The sequence below is a fragment of the Azolla caroliniana genome, unplaced genomic scaffold (assembly GCF_043228905.1).
Source record: "Azolla caroliniana isolate FFs.n. ecotype wild unplaced genomic scaffold, voAzoCaro1.0.p SCAF_7, whole genome shotgun sequence".
Taxonomy (NCBI): Eukaryota; Viridiplantae; Streptophyta; class Polypodiopsida; order Salviniales; family Salviniaceae; genus Azolla; species Azolla caroliniana.
This window is the reverse complement of record NW_028230442.1, coordinates 18529810-18543704: the sequence shown is the minus strand read 5'-3', so window position 1 is coordinate 18543704 and position 13895 is coordinate 18529810. Positions and strand designations below refer to the sequence as shown.

The following is a 13895-nucleotide window of genomic DNA, read 5'->3' as shown; positions in this document are numbered from 1 at the left end:
TGCAATCACATTAGCACATTAGAGTTACTTGTCGAAGTGCAAACATACTTCTAACTTTATCGATATATTTATATATCAAGAATAGATACATATTATATATGGATGCATATCCAATTTGTGTGCATGTGCAAGCATGTGCATGTATATGTGAAAATATGATGCTTAATGCAAACATGATAAACAAATGAGAGCTTGACCTTCAAAGCTTATAGTTAATAGAAATAACTTTTCTTTACATGAAACTTAGATGAATCATTACGAGCCTAACCTTCAAATCCTCTCTTATTGGCAAAAGCCCTTTAAAAAATGGATTACATATATATACCATGGCAAGGTGTAACTCTAGGGGAAGTTGTTAGATATGCATGATTTTGCAACCATAGACTGGGTAGCTTGTTTAAATTATCCTACTACACCTTGCTTTGCTAGTTGTCAAATCCGAAAGTGTATATATGATATGTATATTGTATAATGATTTCTCACTCTTTACATTGTAATGATTTCAAGACAATCCTCTAAATGAAAGCATACACCATTATATTTTTTTACCTAATTTGTTGTACATGAGTTTAGATGGTACATGCAAGGATCATATGGATACTACGTACCAAAACATCCCTTGATTTCTATAAGTTAGAATAGAACCCGAAGGATTTTCAAGCGGATGTCACACGATTAACTACAAACATAACAAAGACGGTCCATTCTTCAATGAAAATGATAATATAAAATAATACGGACAAAACTAAATATAAACATTGCTAAAGTGTACAACATGAGTGGAAGACATACAATATTAGTTGGGTAAAGCGAACAGAGGGTGGATGATGTGAAATGAGTGATATAACCCCCGTTCCAATGGTGATCTTCACAACCATTTTCCTTGTGATAATACAATTTGCATGCTCTATACGTTGATGTTAACAAAGCCTCTTTGTTTTTAAATTGGCAAAATCGTAACTTTATTGCGTTGTAATTGGCACCCACTAAAATATAATTTTGTTCTAGAAATGATTTATTCAGCTGTTACCATCAAATACAGGTGACAAGTCATTGGGGAGTCCATAAAGTGAAGAAGAAAACACACCAAGGATTGACACCATATGCTTTACATTACATTATATAGTCCATAAAGTGAAGAGAACATGTCAAGGATCGACAACATATGTTCTATATTATGACTACAATGACTTTAACTTCAAGTGCTTATGTTATTTGATAACTATATCAAGCACACTTTGTTGTACGATCAAGTTATAAAAAGACACAAATTTAAGAACTAAATGGTTATATGTATATGTTTTGTATAATATGCTTGCTAAAGTATTTTGTATTTTCTTGGGATATAAAAACAAGACAAAAATTGTGTAGGTCCTTCCCATTTAGATTACCATGTGTGATAGTTGTGGTCTTGTGGAAGATGGGGATTTTTAAAGAAATAATGATAAATGGCAATGTGAGGGTTCCCTCTAGATGTATAGACCACCACATGTAGCTGCTTCCCGAATCCCAATCCCAACGTTCTCAAACATGTTCTAGATTATATTGATGACCATGGTGGCTTTCTAGAATATGTTGATTGGCAAGTTTGTTGGCTCCATCTTTCAAAACCGCCTTGATATCAACCTCCCTCACATGAGTAAGCTTTCGTCAACCTTGAGATTAAGAGAAATAGAGAGGATGGTGGGATTATGGGCTCAACAAAGATCACATGGACCTCTAAGCATGATCCTTTTGGGGGTTGCATTACGATTCATGAATCAAATAATAACAGTAAGCAGTGAATATTAAGATTGAGAATAGAATCATTTAAGCATACTTCACTACATTGACCCAATCCTGATAAAACACAAAATACCATTAGTGTCATGTACCACTAAATAATATTTTATGCTATACCTTGCAAGTTAGAGATGAATGGGTTCAAAAGAAGAAATATGTCTCACTAATAAAGTTTCAACAACGTCTCAATACATATGCTATAATGACGGATAACTACATGTTCTGACATTTCATAGGTCCTTATAGGTTTGACCCATGTCGTAGAATTGATGGTTTCCCAATTATCTCACACTTAAACAATTGAAATTAACCTTTAGAATTGGTCTCTAAGGTTATGCCTATAACAAGTTGCAATTTCAATTGTTGGATTTAAGGGCCGTGTGAGTTTTTGTTTGATAGTTTTGGAGTTGTTCCTCCGAGTTGTATATGTTGATCCCACTGTGGATTCGAGTAAACTCTGTTGTATTCTATTTGCTAACTAATGCGAAGTAGTGTTTTTTGGGGAAAAAAAAAAAACAAGTTGCAATAAAGATAGTGATAAATCATACTTATAAGTGAGGAGAAAATGACAATGAGAGAGACTTTAGTACAAAATCTAGAGATACATTCTAGAAAATTTGATTGAATTAGGTATTACTAGTTAACCTTAATGATTAGAATCAAGATTTGATCCGTATATTGATTTTAAAGGCCATACTTGATGGAGACCTTGAAAATGTAATAGATTTATTGAAGGACCTTAGCGTCTATACATTATGATGTCAATGAGTGTTTGTGTGTGATAGAAAGAGAAGTGCAATATCTAAAGATATTATGTATATAGTTCTACCATAGATTTCATGTCATTATAACATGTCGTCTACATACTACTATATTGGGATGCATTGATATACTTAAGAAGACATATAAATGTGTGCGAAAATCTCATTTCTACTCTTAAACTAGATCATCTTATAGAACTATGTCAACAAAATTAAATACATTAAGGTGGGGCATCCTCAATACTACATGATCAAGGTTACAATATCAGAATATTCCTACTCGATATATGGTTTAAAATACTAGTCAACACCTGAAACGTGTATGTTAGAAAAAATTGAGGGATTATTCTATTTACATTGTAAAAAACGAAAAGAAAATCCCTTTTAAGGAAGCGAGAGAACAAATGCATAAATGGTTAAAAGTTGAAGTTCCATAGTATGTAAAATTTGTGTTCGTCAAGCATAACATTCGTTTTCATACGTTGGAAAACAAATGCAAATGTTATTCAAACATTCATGTGTGTTTTTTTTGTTTTTTTTGTTTTTTTCCCATTTTTTTAATGTTTTTTTTCCATTTTTAGGCTTTTTTACCTCATAATAAATAGTTAATCCAAAATTATGGTATTTATCATTCTTTTGAGGGTGTTTATCTTACGCGAATGTGAATGCACGTATGGTACGTACTATGGAACTTAAAACCATTTCTTGAGCATAAAAAAGCAAGCATAACGCAATTCGAAATTCGCATATTCATCAACCTTTGTTAGCATTGCTCACATTTTGCATCGACATTTACAAAGGGTCAAAGATTATTCATAGATTGGGAGTTTGGGAGCTAGGGACGATATGAAAATGAGGAGAATAGGGAAAGAAGCTAAAATTTATAGTTGTTTCAACTTGTAAGTGAGGGGGGAGGGCCAAAGCTAGTCCACAATACTGACAACTGGTCACACATTCTAGCGTGCCGATCCTCGTTCCTAAACTAGAAATTGAATCCTAATTTAGAAATGATCTAATATGTTGATTCTTGAAAGGTTAATCACTACTTTGATTAACGAATTCAAGGCATTTGCCACATATTGCATGAAACTTGCATTTCCTCTCGGTAGGTCAAGTAGCGAAGGCAATTTATGGCTATACATAAGGCTATCTCCATAATGGTAAGTCAAGGTAGAACTATCCCAAATGCTTTATAATATTTGCCTTTTCAAGGTAAACGATGGCGCTTTTAGTCTTTGCATTTGTTCAACAATTGTTGGACATCACACTTGCGCCTTTCAATCAACATTGGTGGAGAATAATACCTACTCCTTACAAACTAAGGGGGATGAACATTATATGCACTCAAGTTTGAAAGGAGCGAACGTCGAAGGTTAAGAGCCATGCTTTTTAAAAGAAGTATAAAAGTCATTTAAGATTGGTTTATTTATTCTGGAAAAGATATTACGTTAGTATTAAGAAACGTCTAAAGTCTGTACAAGAAATCACGTCATACATACAAGTAATTACCCCTATTTTTTAAACCAAGTTTATGTTCTAGGTATTGGCTTAAATAAAGATTTTATGATAGAGTACAAACCACGATTTTGAGTTTTTTTCACTTCTTCATTTTCAAGATTTAGACTACTGCTCTCTCTTGTGATCATTCCATTCACAAGATTGCATAAGTTATTAAATGTGGGTTGTGTGAGGCTCATGTTGATGGGAGTCTGTCAAGTAATTATTTGACGAGGCTTTGTTGCTTCATTTATACATGATGTTTTCTTGTAGCCATTGCAAAGTGGCTTGTAACATATGAGTTGTATATTATTCTATGTACTTTTTCTTAACTAATGGAAGTAGGATTTTTTTTTGGCAAAAATAAAATAAAATTCATCTTAGGTACATAGTTACTTATTGTATTGGTGTGAAATTTGAATTATAGACTTACTTATCTACTCTTCAGATTTCTAACTAGTTAACCAAGTTAAATTATATGTAGAAAGTTTGAACACAATCCTAACTAGCTTAGGAGTTTGTCTAAGTGCTTGATGTAATTGTTAGCAAATTAATTAGGAGTAATTGACAAGAACTATTACTTGTTTCATCAACAATACAATAAATGATGATTTGAGCTTCAAATGTGACTTCAATAGGGAGACATACCCTCTGTTCATAGAAATGTGTAAATGTTAGAGTTGTAAAGTTGTTTTGTCGGAGCAAACTAGATGTATGCATGATCTCATACGAAAATGATAAATATGTACTATAATGAAGTATTTTATGGATTATAATTTGTTTTAGAAAACTATAAGCATCATTTGCATGAACACCAAAAAACCTCTCTTATATTATTTTAAAGACCTTAACCTCTTTTGTGCTTTCATTAAAGATGTATTGATCTTTGGCCACGTTGACACATCTCCAATGACATACACACACATTTAACTACTTTGTTGGAGACTTATTTTGTTCTTTCCTTTTGGACATTTACATGACATAGAAAAACGTATAGATTTTATTATATCTTCTTTGGCTGTCGAATATATAACCTATGGGACCAAAGTGGAACATTTCCATGCAGAGTTGTCGAATAAATAGCTTACTGCTGCAGTAAAACCATTCACTAATAAAAAAAAAGATAAGACATGTAGCCAGCAATTGTTTTGCAAGTGGGTATACATTGATTGGATTAAATTTGAACGGTTATACATCTGCTCCATACGATACACAAATGTGGTATGTACAAGACTCGAAGTATAGAAATTGAAACAAAGCCTCTACTTCGGCTCGAAGAATTCACACTTTCTAATGAGAAACTAGCACCCCCCCCCCCCCCCCCCCTTGTGACAAATTTGGCATGCCATGCTCCAAGCTGAAAAAGGGGAGCAGATTTTGATTGTGTCTGAAACACCAGTTTTCATTTTTTTTACCATACAGATTTGCTTTCCCAAAATGTAGCATGCTCCCGAGGAATTTGGTACCATCAAAATCTGAGGAGATAAGTTACTTGCTTGGTCGAAAAGGATAGATAAATGAAGTAGTTTTTCCTGGCTTCAGACCTACAAACTATGCATTATTATATCTAATCTTCCCATCGACAAAATGATAATTTATCTCAATGCAATTAACATAAAGAAAGCATGGTCCATTTCAATAAGTTAAATCATCTCAATTGTAAGCAAAAATGGCGGTTACCGACATATTTGATTGAGTTAAAGCAAAGGAAACTTACATTCATTAGTACATTGGTTACTACAAGCCTCCATAACCTTGTCAGTATCCTTCGAATCGAGCACATACCCTGTTTCCTCTGTAACTTCCTTGAGATGTTGACGGATAGCTCTTCGGCATGCGCTTGTGCACGCAAGCGGGCATGTTTCTTCCCTAGTCTTCCCCTCGCTCTTCGAGCACAGTGGGTCTCCATTGATAAAAACCTGGAAAGGAAGATAGATACAAAATTTGGTCCTATTCTTCACGTAGAATCTGACCTATATACTACTTACTCTTTGAGACACTGTACAAGCATGTATGTCCTCCGTGAAATTAATCCAAAACAAATGAAAAATACAACGGGATTACAAAATTGGTAAAGCAGCATTCCATTGGGTCTAAGCCAATTATCAGCGAGATCAGTGACCCGATATGGAAGAAAGATGAAAATAAAGAGAGGTCATTAACATTTGGTGAGAACCAAAAGGTTTTTTTGTACAAATCCATTGCCTAGATAGAAGAAATACCTTCAACCCACCTGGAATTCCCTGTAGTTCAGGAGTTTCCTGGGAGGCATCCAAAGCATTTACACTGCATAAAAAAAAAAGGGACATATTTTGTCAGTTGCCAATCTAAGGATTACTGGCATTTCCTTATTATATGAGAAATCCTAAGATAAAAAGCCAAGTAAAACTAGTCTTCATTATTTTCATGTTTTTTATTTCTTTAAAGCCCCTTGTATAATTACTTAGGTAAGATCTATCCCACAGATATAATGCATGGTTGTATTGACACACATATGATACATGTTTTAACTATTTTGAATGTGATTAATACGAATGTGTACTCTGTGCATCAATGTTTTCAACCATATCACCTAAAAGCATTTATACAATTACAATGTTTTATTAAAAATATAAGCAAGTGTTGGTTCATTCCAGTTCTAAAGTACCTAATCGACAAATGAAATGAGGACGAAACAAAGTTACCAAGCTGTAGATGTAAAACCCTTTTTCCTTGACACAACCTTCCCATCCACAAGGTTTTCCAGGAAGTATTTCTTGCTAAAAAACAATACAAACTCTCCATAAGAACAGATTTAAAGAATGGTAAGAGAAGGGAAAAATCAAAAACTTGAAAGAAAAGACTTACTATCGACATAATCTTTCCATAAAAGATGAAGAAAACAAAAAAGAGGAAGAAGAAGTTCAAATGCAAATATGAGATAAGTTCTTCCTCTAAAATTGACACTATATCTCCATAAGAGTCGATTTAAAGATGGACAAAAAAATAGAAAAACCAAAGACAAGACGCTCTTGCTCTAAAATCAGCATAATATCTCCATAGAGTTTAAGATGGTTTAAAAACCTAAATAAAAAACACAAATCAAAAGATAGGTTCTTATAGTGAAGTAACATAATATCTGCAGAATTAAAACTAAAAAAGAAAAGCAAATCTAATGAAAATCAAAGCCAAGTTCTTGCTTTGAAATCAACACAATATCTCCAGAACTAAATAAAGCAAAAAAGGCAAAAACAAATCTCATGAAAATAGAAGACAAGTCCTTGCAGTGAAAATAACTCCAGAATTAAATCTAAAAAGTAAAAAGAACTAATGATACTTAAAGACAAGTTCTTGCCACTAAATCAACAAAATATCCCAAGAACTAAAGTTAAAAAGCAAAATAAATCTAATGAAAATCGAAGTCCAGTTTTTTTTGTGAAATCAACACAATATCTCCAGAATTACAGCTAAGAAAGAAAAATATACTAATGGAAATCACACATAATTTCTTGCAATGGCATCAACACATCATCTACAGAATTTACTCTAAAAATGAAAAAAAACCTAGTGAAAATCAAAGACAATTTCTTGCCATGAATCCACACAATATCTCAAAAATTAAAGCTAAAAAGAAAAAAAGGAAAATCAAAGACCAATTCTTCTTGTGAAATCAAGACCATTTCTCCAAATTAAAGCTAAAAACACAAAAACATCTAAAGACAATCAAACATAATTTCTTGCAACGAAATCAACACAATATCTCCAGATCTCAAGCTAAAAAAGAAAAACAACTGAGTGAAAATCAATGACAAGTTGCTCTGAAATCAACCCAATATCCCAAGAATTAAAGCTAAACTTAAAAAAGGCTAATGAAAATCAAAGACAAATTCTTGTCATGAAATCAACACAATATCTCCAGGATTAAAGCTAAAAAAAGAAAAAAATCGAATGCAAATGAAAGCCAAGTTCTGGCAGTAAAATCAAAATGCAATATCTCAAAAACTAAAACTGAGAAAGGAAAAATGAAACTAACGAAAATCAAAGACAAGTTCTCACTGTGAAATCAATGCAATATCTCATAAAGCTAACGAAAATCAAAGGCAATTTCTTGCCATGAAATCAAAACGAAAATTAAAGGCAACTTCTTGCCACAAAAACTTATTTCCTGAAATCAACATAATATCTCCAGAATTAAAGCTAAAAAACTAAACAAATCTAATGTAAATCAAAGACAAGTTCTTGTTGTGAAATTAACACAATATCTCCAGAATGGAAGTTTTAAAAGCTAAACAAAACTAATGATAGTCAAAGACAAGTTCTTTGCAAATCAACAAAATCCCTCTAGAATTAAAAATAAAAAGAAAATAAAATTTAATGAAAAGCAAAGGCAAATTTTTTCCGTCAAAACAGCCAAATATTTCGAAAATTTAACCTACAAAAGGAAAAAACAAATCTAATGAAAATCAATGACGAATTCTTACTGTGAAATCAAGACCATAATATCTCAAGAAATAATGAAAAAGGCATAACAAATTAGCAAAAATCAAAGACAAGTTCTTGCTGTGAAATCAGTCAAAACCTCAAGAACTAAAATTAAAAAAGAAAAAAACTAAGCTACTGAAAATCAACGACAAGTTCTTGATGTGAAATAAATGCATTATCTCAAGGATAAAAGTTAGAAAAAGAAAATAAAATGTAATGAAAATTGAAGATAGGTCTTTGCGGTGAAGTCAACACAATGTCTTCAGAATTAAAGCTAAACAAATAAAAATAAAAGGTAAAGAAAATCAAAGGCAAGTTCATGCTGTAAAATATAAATAAAGCCCCTCCAGAATTAAAGTTGAATAAGCAACAAATGTCTCTCTCAAATACATACGCACATGAAAAACATCAGATTTAAACTGGAAAAAATAAAATTTAATTAAATATTTCCAAATGACAATGAAGACAAGAAGTGGTACCTACAAGATGCTGCCGTAGAGTGTGAAAGGTTCTACTGGATCTTTTTCAATGGTGGGTGTTTTCTGGAAAAATTCTGAAGAGAAATCAAAAGCATGAGCATATTCGCCATTGCTACTGATTCCAGGGCGAAGAAGAAGAGATAAACCCATGACAAAGGCAATCCCTTTAGCAGCGCATCCATCTCTTGTCAGGAAAACACGGAGATTATTGTTGTTTTTTATGGTGTTATTTCCACCTCTTTGTCTTCTTCTGTCAATAGATTTTATTGATTGAATGGATTGATGGGTTTTGATGATGGGTTCAAGACCTGTGCTTGGAGGAGGCTGGATCACACTCACCACACCCAAACTCATCATCATCTCTCCTACCCAAAAAACAGAGACATTAGTAGTGGTAGTGAAGGAAGTAAAGATATATATATACATATGTGTGTGTGTGGATCATAATTAATGGTTGTGACCCCTGGGCAAGCTGCCATGTTTAGTTAACTTATCTTCCTTAGTTTTATAACCCTCCTCCATATTTGGCCCTTACTCTCACCACAAACTCGTGTTATTTGGCGGTCATCTGGTGGCCTCTCCTTGGATCAATCTCGGAAAAGTGCGTCATTTGTAATGTGTTGAGGAAGGACGGGAAGGGCCTCACTTTCAGCTGCAAATTTTCATCTCGCCTGTTCTCGAGGTCGAATCTCGTGGGTTGGTTGTCACTGGGTGTGAGAAAAGCTTTGGCAGATGGGTTCTTGGCTAGGCCAAACAAGAAAAAAGAAGAAGCCCCAATGATGTCGTACTCTCTCGGATTGGGTGTTAGAAAAGTGGAGCTAGCAACTCGTTGTCTCGCCTAGCCTATTGCCAATCTTTCACAAAGAACTTTGTTTACGTGGAGTGCCTTATTGGGTCATCAACATAGATTCTTGTGTCAATTGATAGTGATTGTGAAAAAGGAAATTGTTGATGTGAGCTCTTATTGGCTTGAGCATATAAGCAAAGTGGGTGAACAAAAAGGATAGGCCCGAAGTGAACCAAGCGAGATATGCCATAGTTTCACGATTGGCATGACATGAATCTCAAAATTGGACTGCCCAAAACTCTTCTCGGACAAAAAGGATAGGCCCAAAGTGAATACATATACATATACATACATACATACATACATACATATATATATAATGGTTTTGGTGAAAACTTACTATATACATACGACAGTAAACTTTGAGGGGCAATAGAAACCCCTTGACATTGACATTAGTATACCTACCAAACTAAAGGAACAAACCAATGTTATTTCAGAGGGGCATTACCTATTCAACAAAGGAAAGTTGTTGGCATTAGGGAGGCCAATCCCTTCAAAAGAAAAAGACACGATGAGGAGCAAGCTCTTTGTGTAAATATAAAGATGCTAAAATGTTTGGTTTTCTTTTAATCTTGTCAAACATTTCCTCTTGATATACGCAGATGGTGCTACATTACATACTCCAGCGAGTCCCACTCTCTTGGTGTGACCACTTTATTAGTAGTGTTATTTCACATTTTTGAGTGGGTATAAAACATATTCATAAAGCTGTCACTAAGAATAAAAGTGTTAATGAATTGTCAAAGAGTAATAATCTCCAAGTAAAAACATAAATATTCTTTACAAAAATAACTACCCATTGTGTTTCAGCTGACCTTGCACATATCATTATGGTTACCAATCATAAGTTTTACAACTACACCATCACTTTAGATGATAATGGCATGCACAAGGGTCGAATATCATATGAACGTAAATAATGGCAATAATTTACAGAATCATTCTAAATTTGCATTGCTTATATTGTTGCCTGGATCATGACACTCACCTGCTGCATAGATCTGTGACATGTAGAGATACGCAACACTATCCATGTTATCCAAACACATTGCATGGTCAAATACATGTTTCCCAAAACTCATATTTCCAGAGTTTTTACAAGCACCTAGTATACTGTGCCATAACACTGGATTGGGAGAAAATGGCATTCTTTTTACCATTGTAAAAGCATCATCTATTTGGCCAGCTCGGCCAAGGACATCAACCACGCAACTAAGATGCTCAACCGTTGGAACCATGCCATGATCTTCACTCATAGCCTCAAAGTATGTTTGGCATTTACCAAATAGACCTGTTCGTGAACATGCATTAAGAACAACAAGAAATGTTACTGGATTGGGCTTTACACCTTCTCCTAGCATTCGATCAAAATGATGGAAAACATTAAGACTTTCTCCAATATGAGCATATCCTGACATCAACGCCGTCCATGTCACAACATCTCGTATCGGAAGCTTATCAAACACTTGTTGCGCTTTTCCAAGCAAGCCACATTTCGCATACATACTGACCAAGGTGTTGCCAATTGGATCTTTTGCAAGTAAACCCCGCCTTTCAACTGCTGCATGTATTTCATTACCTTTATCTATTGCTCCTATGCTGGCACAAGCTTTCAAGCAGCACACAAACGTGACATAATTTGGGGAGATCCCTGCAAGGTGCATCTGATCGAAACACTTGAGAACATCATCAATGTGGCCGTGTTCAGCATAGCCAGTAATTAGGGCATTCCAGGAGATAACATCTCGAACAGGAATCTTATCAAATACTTCTTGTGCTATAGCAAATAAGCCACATCTAGCATACATATCAACCAAACTATTGCCAACAACTATGTCACTTTCCAGTAGACCTTGCCTTTCGATCTCAGCATGTATAGTCTGCCCCTTCTCTGGTGCCCCTAGATTACTACAAGCTTTTAACGCACAAATAAGCGCTACAGCATTTGGGGTAACACCCTCCACTTGCATTTGCTCAAAGCATGTAAGAGCTCTTTCTCCATCCACATGTTCAGCATACCCTGCAATTAATGATGTCCAAGAAACTACATCTCGAACTTGTAGTGTCTCGAACACTTGTTGTGATTTAGAAAGCAAACCACATTTTGCATACATACTGACCAAAGTATTCCCAATCAATTCTCTTTCCAATAATCCCCTTCTCTCAATTTCAAAATGTATTTCCTCAGCCTTTTCCACATCATCTATGGTACTACAAGCTTTCAAACTGTGAATGAATGTGACAGCATTTGGGCAGACACCCTGAAGTTGCATTTCTTCAAAACCCTGAAGGACATCTAAAGCATGCCCATGTTCAGCATATCCTCCAATCAGTGCATTCCATGAGACTACATCTTGAACTAGAAGTTCATTGAATACCTCTTGTGCCATAACCAATGAGCCACATTTGGCATACATATCTAGCAAAGTGTTTCCCACCATGCAATCTCTCTCCAGAAATCCTCGTCTTTCAATCTCAACATGTATTTCTTGGCCCTTCTCCAGGGCCCCGATGCTGCCGCAAGCATTCAAGCAAGATATAAAAGTCACCGAGTTTGGAATGATGCCCTCTACACGCATTCGTTTGAAGTGCTGAAGGGCTTTATCACCAAGACCCTCATTCGCATACCCAGTGACTAGAGCAGTCCAAGAAACCACGTCCTGAGCTGGCACTTCCTCAAAAACTTCTTGAGCTTTTGAAAGAGCCCCACATTTGGCATACATATCGATCAATGCAGAACTAACAAAAAGGTTATTCTCAACAAACCTGAGTCTTCCAATTTCAGCATGCAATTCTCCACCCTTCTGTGCATCACCTATGCTTCCACAAGATTTCAAGGCACAAACATAAGAAACAGCATTTGGGCACACACCATTGTGGCGCATATGCTCAAAACACTGTATTGCTTCTTCACTGAACCCATGCTCAGAATATCCAGTGAGCAAAACATTCCAAGAAGCAACATCATTGATTGGAAGCTTATTAAATACCTGCCTTGCTATAGAAAGGACACCACATTTCACATACATTCGTATCAATGTATTGCCAACAAGGTCTGCCCCTAGTAACCCTTCATGTTCGATATCGACATGTATCTTTCTTCCTTCTTCTATAGCTCCTAGATCTCCACACGCCATGAGAATGCTCACAAATGTGGCCGAATTCGGAAAAATGCCCTCATATTGCATCTGTTTAAAACAACGAAGAGCTTCTTTACCATCACCATTTCCAGTGTATACTGAAATAAGTGTGGTCCATGAGACAACATCTCGACAACAAAGCTCATCAAATACTTTCTGTGCTTTCACAATGGACCCACATTTCCCATACATATTAACCAACATGCAACCTAGGAAATGGTCTCTTGTGAGATGACCGATTCTAGAGATCTCGTCATGCACTTTTATACCACTTCCGAGATCTTTTAGCTTAGCACAAGTTTTCACTAAAGATGCCAATATGTGATCATTCAGTCGAATTGATTCATTCTTTCGCCGGTATAGAGAAAGAGCACATTGTAAGCTACCACAATTGATATAACCACTTATGAGAGCTTCCCATGAACACTCATTTGGGTAAATCAATCTATTAAACACATGCTGAGCTTCTGGAATGCTCCCAATTTCAACTAGCATCGGAACAACATAATTCCCTAATGCTCCATCCGTTTCAAATCTTCGTGTTTGCAACAAATCATACACCCGGAGACCGTAATTCTGGTCTCTTTCTTGCCTGCACTTATTTATGACGAAGCGAAACTTATCAAATGACGGTAGTGGAAGAAGTATCTCTTCCTGTAGGTAAGGGAATATCTGTTCTAAGGTGAGAGATGTCCAACCATAGGTCTTCATCCCTATGGTTGCTAGGTTTTCTCGATTGTTCGTGGAGAGGGGGAACAGAATATGTAAGCCAAATGTTCAATATCACCCTGGTGGATGGGTGATTACCGAGTTATATGGATAATGCCATGTTTGTGTCTTGGTTCTTCTGATTCTTCTCTTTCCTCCTCCTCCTCCTCCTCCTACGTCTGCCGCTCTTCTTCTTCTTTCCCATTCCGAGACCCTG

The 13895-nt window shown here is 35.3% G+C and overlaps 2 protein-coding genes across 2 annotated transcripts; both read right to left on the bottom strand.

Annotated features, from left to right (window-relative positions):
- Positions 1–5171: 5171 nt before the first annotated feature.
- Positions 5172–9371, bottom strand: LOC147862174 (uncharacterized). Its single transcript, XM_087322146.1, has 5 exons — positions 8985–9371; positions 6725–6799; positions 6263–6326; positions 5758–5959; positions 5172–5584 (listed from the first exon to the last, which is right to left on the bottom strand). Exons 1-5 carry the CDS (start codon positions 9338–9340, stop codon positions 5529–5531), a joined length of 753 nt encoding a protein of 250 aa, XP_087178272.1. The 5' UTR covers positions 9341–9371; the 3' UTR covers positions 5172–5528.
- Positions 9372–10723: 1352 nt separating this feature from the next.
- LOC147862173 (pentatricopeptide repeat-containing protein At5g39350-like) lies at positions 10724–13802 on the bottom strand. Its single transcript, XM_087322145.1, has one exon. It carries the CDS (start codon positions 13679–13681, stop codon positions 10769–10771), a length of 2913 nt encoding a protein of 970 aa, XP_087178271.1. The 5' UTR covers positions 13682–13802; the 3' UTR covers positions 10724–10768.
- Positions 13803–13895: the final 93 nt, after the last annotated feature.

Bases quoted from the DNA above. Each gene is read 5' to 3' on its own strand.
- LOC147862174 (XM_087322146.1), bottom strand. From the start codon at position 9,340: ATGATGATGAGTTTGGGTGTGGTGAGTGTGATCCAGCCTCCTCCAAGC. The intron at 6,327-6,724 runs GTAACTTTGTTT...TTTTTTATGCAG, and splicing joins GGTTTTACATCTACAGCTTG to TGTAAATGCTTTGGATGCCT. The intron at 5,585-5,757 runs GTAAGTTTCCTT...CATAGTTTGTAG, and splicing joins TAACCAATGTACTAATGAAT to GTCTGAAGCCAGGAAAAACT.
- LOC147862173 (XM_087322145.1), bottom strand. From the start codon at position 13,681: ATGAAGACCTATGGTTGGACATCTCTCACCTTAGAACAGATATTCCCT.